General features: G+C 38.2%; 1 protein-coding gene across 1 annotated transcript; it reads left to right on the forward strand.

The window, feature by feature from the left end:
- Positions 1–339: 339 nt before the first annotated feature.
- Positions 340–7,732, forward strand: f11r.1 (F11 receptor, tandem duplicate 1). The gene is made up of 10 exons (XM_041051893.1): positions 340–629; positions 3,524–3,583; positions 3,861–3,977; positions 4,283–4,426; positions 4,595–4,797; positions 4,902–5,004; positions 5,336–5,443; positions 6,367–6,373; positions 6,486–6,546; positions 6,665–7,732. Exons 1-10 carry the CDS (start codon positions 578–580, stop codon positions 6,698–6,700), a joined length of 891 nt encoding a protein of 296 aa, XP_040907827.1. The 5' UTR covers positions 340–577; the 3' UTR covers positions 6,701–7,732.
- The last annotated feature ends 711 nt before the right edge of the window (positions 7,733–8,443 follow it).

An 8,443-nucleotide genomic window follows, 5' to 3' on the forward strand; every position in this document is an offset into this window, starting at 1 on the left:
TAATGTGCAAGAAATTTGTACTACTGTGTATTGATGGACGTTCTTATTTTGAAAAGATGCCAGTGCTCTTTTGAAATAAAAAATGTTTACATTTCACTTTTCTTGTTAGTGTCATAGTATTTTTATGTAAGGGTGATGAAGGCTGGTTGGAGGGCCCCCTGTGAATTTTTGCCTTGGGCCCCAAGAGACTCTAGAATCGCCTCTGGGCACAACTATAGCTGCAGACCTGAAGCCGACCTGTCCGCCGTGTGAGCAGATCTCGTTTGACCGACCGACCGACCCGCCTCTGCTTTATGTGCTATGTGTCACTGTGTTGCAGTCAAACCTGTTTCTCCACTCTGTCGTCATCCAGGCACCTGAGAGGATCCAGTTACCGGAAGTTACCGACCGTGCGTTCACCTGGGCAGGCTGCCGTTTCGGGTGAGAGGAGTCGGCTGTTACAAAAGGAGAACGTCGTCAACAGTGGCTTGAAAGTCGGAAAAAAGATCGGAGATCAGGTGTTTTATTCGACCGCGAAGAAGATTGTTGGGTATTACCTGCTCGTTTTCTCTGGGAGTTGGTTGAAGAGGGACCAAACATGTTTGTCAGCGGGCTGGTTTCGGTGGCTTTGTTCTTTTACGCTTCGACAGGTGAGTGATCCTGGCGACGCCTTAACGTTACGTTACTGTTGCACTTTTTTTTTAAAAACAACAATAACAACAGCAGTAATAATAATAGAAACAGACCCCTAAACACTAAATTAACTGCAGTTTGTTTTGAGTTTGTTGCTGCTGTCATGCCTACATGAGCCTCGGGGCCTGGCCTGCTCTCTATGTTCAGAAGCTTGATAAACAAGCTGAAGCTGATATTAGTGGCCATTAAAAAGGATTCTTGTTTGTATTCTACTCGTTGCAGGACATTTTAAACTTTTGCTATCTCTCTCTCTCGTTTTCCTTTTTTTTTTGAAAACTAAGAGATGGGCCACCATATCACAAATATGTGGGAGGGAGAAGAATCAGTTCCTTCCCATCTGCAAAAACTGCCATTGTTCTTTGTTCATCAAAGTATTGGCCAGGGTGCTTTAACACAGCATGTGGTATCACTTATTTTCACATCGGTGTTCTTTTAGTGAACTTTAGGCATAGATAAGTTACAATGATGTTAAAACCGAGTGAACTTCTGTGAGGCCACAGTTAGATCCAAATTGAGGGAACTGAAGGTCCCAGTAGAGTTGATTTCCACTTTGCCGAGATGTTTCTTTTCCCCCTGTTGCTTTCTTGTGTAATCTGTATCTTATTTAAACAAAAAAAAAGCAGTCGGACAATGCAGTCACTGTGTGTGTGAATACTGCCCACATTGTCAGCTTTTCCTTTACTTGTCACTGCCATAGATCCTTAAATGTGTGTCTCTTAATTAAAATGATATGCTCTCTGAATTTCTGACATACTTATGCTCAAAAATCCAGCTGCCACTCTTCATGTGATCAGCGTCTTTGAATTTAATTTGTTTTGGGAGGATGAACCACTGTTTGAAGCGAGTAACCACAAATTATGTTCTGGTTTATGACAGGGTTGTTATTTAAAATGTAAAGTGCTGTTTCAGTAATACTGTGGACAAAATTAGGTCATCACGATGAACTTGCAGCATTAAATTTACAATCTTGACTAGTAACTGTAAGGATTTTCTGTGAAAACATCATGGCATAGGACCCTGAACAATGCAGCTCATAGGCTTATCATGGGCTTCCTGTGGCTTCCTAATCTGCATGTATTCCCAGTACTTTGTCTTGAAAGGCATTCATGCAGTGCCCTGGTTTCATTTTACACTTGACGTTGATCTCTATCAAACCAAAACTGTGACTGTTATTCGTTATCTCAGCCAAGAATGCCTGTGAGAAACGTGTACAGGCTTGGAGGAAATAGCTGCAATAAAAATGCCATCTGTAAATTTGAATTATCGACTGAAGTTCATTTAAACCTTGTTATATTTATATTTTCCTTTCGTAATAATTTGGGTGATGTGAATGACTTTGTACGCTGTTGATGATTAATTGGCTCCCGCTGCTGTTCTCTGTAGTTGAAGCCACCTTGTCAGAAAACAAGGTAGTAGTTAAATCATCTCACCCCCAACACTTAAAGTAATGGCGGTGGTGTAATGTAATGAAAAGTTAAGTGGTGCATAAATGTGTAAATGGGGCTGTCAGACTGGCCGATCGTTTCATGCATGAATGATTTAGTTACCTGTGTGAGATGGCACTGCTGTGACTGAAAGGGCCTAGTTTCATCCAGACTGTTGACAGTTTCACCGGAAGTTTTGTGGCTCAGCATGACATGAGTAAGTCGCGCTTTTTTTTTTTTTTTGGTTCACACCCTGAAGGCTTGTGTGCATGCTCTCAGGCTTTTACAGGGCTTGTGTTCTTAAGTGCTTTTTCTGTGATCCTTAAGAGAATACCAGTTTGTGAACTTCTTCTGTGGGGAAGCTTTGATCATTTCACTTATTGTAAACACTGTGGTGGATCTTTTCACCCTAAAGAAGCACGGTACAGAGGGTGATATAAAATCTGTATAGGGCAGTAACTAATAAATATTTTCTTTATGATTCATATCACACTCATGTTCTCAATTGATCGATGAATCATTTAGTTTATAAAATGTGAAAAATAATAAAAACTGCCTGTTGCAGTTTCTCAAAAGCCAATTTGACTTATTCAAATTACCTAATCGTAAGCATTCAATTGTTATTCATTCACATATTCAATTTACAATCATAGAATATGAAGAACTCTGGTAAATATTTACATTTTAGGAGCTGGAACCAGTGATTTTTTTCCCTTAAAAATGTAAAAAAAAAAAAATGAATGAATGATTAAAATTGCTGCTGATTAATTCAGCCAATTGATTAATCAACAATTAGTTTCAGGCCTGCTTGTTTCTTAAACAGACAAAGTACTGAAAATATTGAAATACTGAAATTGCTGCTTGTCATTCTGATGATGGATCAGTCATCATCTTTCATAATTTCACTCTTCCAATCTGACCAATGAGATTCCTCTGTGAATAAAGTATAGAACTGATGTTAATCTCGATTCAGACTGAGTCATCCCAGCATCAGTTCGGCCAGTCTTCATGTCTGCTGCTGCTGCTTATGAATATTACAACACAGAGTGCTTTTATGTTTGCTTCATACCCAGCTTTAACTTCATATGAGGGAAATTAAAAAAGACAGGCTTCTAACCCAGTAACTACAACCTGACTTTTCTCTGTCTGCTTTGGGTGGGTGCTGGTGCTGTTGCACCCACAGAGGAGACACTGCTAAATGCAAGAAGAGTTTAGACATAGCACCTTAAAAAAATGCTGATGAATGCCTGTCACTTAGAGGAAATGTGACATTATAAGCAAACTCAAACAATGATTGGGCCATTTCAATATAGAAAATATGTGAAGCTGTGCTTATTATTATTATTATTTCTACTTATATCAATAAGTAGAAAGATGTATTATTCGAAGTCTAATTACCTGTTTTATTTTAATGTCTGTGTGTCCAGGTGTGAGTGGCTTTACAGTCACCACCTCCACTCAAAGTGTGAGGGTGAAAGAGAATGAAGGTGAGTCCTGGAAATGTAAATTCATCTGAATGTGGGAGATGAGCCAGGAAATTAATAATTAGTCATATCCACAAATCTGAGCAGATGTTGCATGATAATATTTTGATTTTGTAAAAACATACCTGTGATTTTTTTTATCTGTGATGGCCTAAGAGAGCCCTTACACATTCTATCATATAATAAGAACAATTATGATTATCATAATTTTGAAAACCTTCACAGTATAGTGATGTGTTTTTGGATTTTTTTGACTCACTGTGAACTCTTGTTTTTTCAGGGACCGACCTGAAATGCTCTTATTCAGCGGACTTTGGCTCGAGCCCCAGAGTTGAGTGGAAATTTAGGGACTTAAAAGGCTCACAGACATATGTGATTTTTGATGGGCAACCAACAAGTAAGTAGATAGACATTTCTTTTTTGAATCTGTAGCATGTTAAAAAAAAAAAGCTGTCCCTGTAGGCATCGCCCATTCATACATATTTTCCACTATTCTGAATTATTTTTCAAATACATACATACCTCAGTAAGTCACTTGATCACATGATTCACAGCCTGTGTGTGTGTTTGTGATCCAGATTTAGATTGAAAGCTTCGAAACATTTTGTATTAATAAAGAACATTTTTAGAGGATGAGGCAGCTTTGGCTGGAGCTCTCCGAATGCCTTCATAATGTTACCTAACACAGCAACTTTTCCACAGCGTCGTATTCTGGACGAGTGACGTTGTACGGTGGTAGCAATCTGAGAATCTCCAAAGTGACCAGCAGGGATAATGGAGAGTACTTCTGTGAGGTGTCCAGCAACGGCCAGTTTGGGGAAGCCACTGTGAAGTTGACTGTTCTGGGTAAGGATCCTTTGATTGTCACATTCTGAAAACACATCCTTCCATTTATACTCCACGCAGACTCACATCACCACCATAAAATATGCTGATATTCTGATGTAAACTTAGTGTCGGCACATGTACTTAACATGAGTAGACCAGCTGAAAACTGAGTGTTATGTCCCGCAGTGCCTCCAGCTTCGCCTTTGTGTAGGATCCCCTCCACAGTGACGACGGGCAAGACGACCCTCCTGTCCTGCCACGACAGCACTGGCTCACCTCCTCCCACGTACAGGTGGTACAGAGATGGAACCCCTCTGCCCCTCGAGCCTAACAAGATTGCTGGCTTCAAAAATTCCACCTACAGGCTAAACACAGAGAATGGCAACCTGGTCAGCTACAGCTCATTACTTTGCACCATCAACTACTGTGACAGTTGTGCCTTTTTTTCCCCCCAAATCATAATGTGTGATAAATGTGCCCTGTCTGTCTCCAGGAATTTCCTGCAGTAACCAAGGGGGACTCAGGTCAGTACTACTGTGAGGCTATCAACGATGCTGGTCCTCCTCAGCAGTGTAAAGCTGTGAGAATGGAAGTCCGTAAGTGCTCTTCAATTTAATTTCAAAAGCATGTTTCAGTCTGAACCGATGAGCTTTTCCTTGGCAGAGAATGAAATGAAATAAAGTACAACACAATATGTATTCAGCCAGTGTCAGCTGGTATAGTGGGCCTCATGCTACTACACAGCTACTTTAGCATCAAAGGAGTATATAATCAGAATTTCATCAACTTCATTTTCAGTTATCTTTTAATCAACAGTTTTAGCAACTTTCCTTTTTTTTGTAATTTTCATGAAACGTTACTTGTTTACCACACTATTTATTTGATTGTAATTCTAATGACCCATACATTGTGATGTTTTCTTTTAAGGCGACCAAAACACGGCAGGAATTGTTGCTGGGGTTATTGTGGCTCTGCTGCTACTGGCCCTACTGGGAGTTGGCATTTGGTATGCCCACAAGAAAGGATACCTGCCCCGTGAGTTTTTCTACCTTATATTAAAGTCATAGCATTTGCTGTGATCATCAGTACTCTAATACTCTGTGCTGGTACTTCTGAACCCTCAGACATTTGAATAGTCACCTTAATGAGCAATAAATTGATTCAGATTAAACTGAAAAAAGTTGTTCTTCAGCAGCACACAGTCCACACACAGGCAGCAGTAAAAGAATCGGAGGCAGCTAGTTTGGGTGCTGGCATGTCAGCAGCAATGGTTTTATTTTTTATTAACAAGTTAAAGGAAGTAGCAAAACTAACTTGTCAGCATGAAGTTTATTGAAAAAGCAAATAAAATAAAAACAAGACATACAGAAATGTCAATATTTCTACTACTATTTACTGAGGAAATAAGGAGGGGTTAATAAGAGGGGTTGCAAAGACAGGGAGATGTAAGGTGCAGATGAAGATACTACATGAGGTGAAAGGGAGAATAAAAACAACGTGAGGTTAATTATTGTAATTTGACCTGCTGATTTGGCAACAGAGGCATGGAGGCAGTTAAGGCATTTTAAAAATACTTAGCTCCTGATTGCTGCAACTTGCATCAAAATTCATAGACGACCTCAGATTAAGGGGATTATGGGCTGTTGTCTTCATTTTGTCTAGGTTGAGGCCCACAGTGTCAGACTCCGACACTATATAGGTTTGAATTAATTTAAGCTGCATTAGTATATTCTGGGGTGATAGGGTTTTATTTGAATTTTTAGCTCAATCATTTTCAAGCTGAATAAGTGTTTGCCTTTGAAGAGGCTGTAAAAATGGAGTCTGTTCAGCTCAGTCCCAGCATCATGAAGCATTAAAGACACAGTAGTAACTGTCAGTTAAAATGAAAACAGCAATGTATAAGTACATATTTACCAAGCGCTTTGTCTCACTGATGTGTCCTTTTTTTCTCTTTACAGAGAAGAGGTAAGAGGATTTTCTTTTTTATACTTTTTAATGGATTTTAACAGATAATCAGTGAACTGGTCTGGTATCTCTTTCACTATCTCAACATGTTTTTTGCTTTTCTTACCTTCAGCAAACAAAACGTGGTGTACCAGCCCCAGAACCAGTCACTGTATGGTAATGAAGAAGACGATGTAAGGATGAACCTGCCTGTTTTCACCATACAGCATTGTTGTAATTCCCAAAGCTTTATATCACAGTCCAGTTTGCTTATTTTGATTTTGATTATGTGCATTATGTGTTTGTCTACAGGGGGATTTCAAACAAAAGTCATCATTCGTGGTATAGTCTGCAAGCAGGAGTCACCACAGGAGAAAACCCTGGGTTTTAAGTTTCTCTCATCATGTCTCTCATCATTTTTTTTTTTTAATAGAATGAGCTGTGACCCATTTCTGACCCATTTTAGCCTCAAACTCTTTTCCATTTACGTTTGGAGTGTGCATTTTTGTGTTTCTGATTTTGTCTGCCATTTAGCAAGGAAAACATCTGGGTATATATATATAGTTATTTTCACTGTGGGAAATGAACATACAAGTACAATAGACACCATTTTCTCTGCAAATGCAGTGTCTAGATAAAACCTCTTACAGTCAGATTATTACATCTAACAAAGCACAAACTTTTGTAAAATATTCTTTTTCTGTTAATTATTAAGGTTTTTTTTCTTGTAAATAACGTCTAATAATTTTACATTTGAAATTTACAACAATTTAAAAAGCAGGAGTAGTTGTCATGAAGATTCCTGACACAAACTCTTAACATTCATTTGTGGTTGTCGTGGTTTGGATGATATTAACATTTAGGTGCTAATTCTCTTTAACATGTAATTTCTGAACTAATATTACATTTTTCTCCTTGTGTAGTTAGAGAAATAAGTTTGTAAACTTCTCTACTACATCTGGTGAACTCGTGCGTTGATCTTCAAAAACCTATAGCTGTTAAAAGATGAAATCCATTTCATCAGCAAACGATTAATGATGATATTTTAAATAAGTTTTTAAATGATGACCAGCATGTTTGTGAGCATGGTGTGTAGCCTTATCATAATCCCACACTGTTCTGAAATGATGGTCCTAATATTAGTTTTGTCATCTAGACAGACTGATTTTGAGTCATTTGGTATTTTTGACTTCCACAAATTCTCAGGTGCTTAGGAGGTTCGAGAAGGTCAGACATCAGTACATATCACGAGTTTCTATAACTGATCAGGAAACGCTGTCTGTTTTCTACATTGCTTGACCTTTGTAAACATTTTAGAGCTTAACTGGCGGGTGATTTTAACTTTGCTTTATATATTTGTTAATAAAATGTTTGTTGTTATATTGAGTCCATTCTCTTGTGTCAACAAGTTTATAATCAGTTTTGCATAAGCACAGTTAACCTTCATTAAAAGATGCTTGTCTGTGATAGTTCTGCTTTTCTCTTTACAGGTGTGTGACACAAGCTGATTTTACTTTAAGGTCACTGGTTACTAATAAGAGAATTAGAAGTGAAGACTGACAGCTTGGTCTACGTATTGCTAAATAATAGGACTAAGGATCCAAGAAAAACAAAGTATATTAATAACCACTGAAATTTGACTAGTGAATAGCCTCATTAACCCTGTGTTGTGAACATTGTACTCTTGTTGCATCATTAAAATACTTACAAGTGCACAATTGTGCAGTAAAGGCATAAACAACTCCAACAGTAATGATCTAATAAAGTGAGTGAAGCATACAGATGCACACTTGCATCACTAGCAGCCTGGCTGTAAATACATCATCTAGATTTTCCCTGAAGCCCATTTCCACATGGTGTACATCAGCTGCTAATATGACACTGACAAAACTGAAAGAAAATGAGAGAAAAAATAAGAATTTGCATCCACACCAGCCGTAGAACACATTTCTGTGACAGAGAAATTCTGAACCCAGATGATTCTAAATATATTTGCTAAAATTTGGAAGTTTGGAACGACTGCTGATGCAGTGAACTTACATAAACTTACGTTTACATTTCTTACTATCAAATATAAAAGAATACAATACA

Source organism: Toxotes jaculatrix, chromosome 12 (assembly GCF_017976425.1).
Source record: "Toxotes jaculatrix isolate fToxJac2 chromosome 12, fToxJac2.pri, whole genome shotgun sequence".
In the NCBI taxonomy this organism is placed as follows: domain Eukaryota; kingdom Metazoa; phylum Chordata; class Actinopteri; family Toxotidae; genus Toxotes; species Toxotes jaculatrix.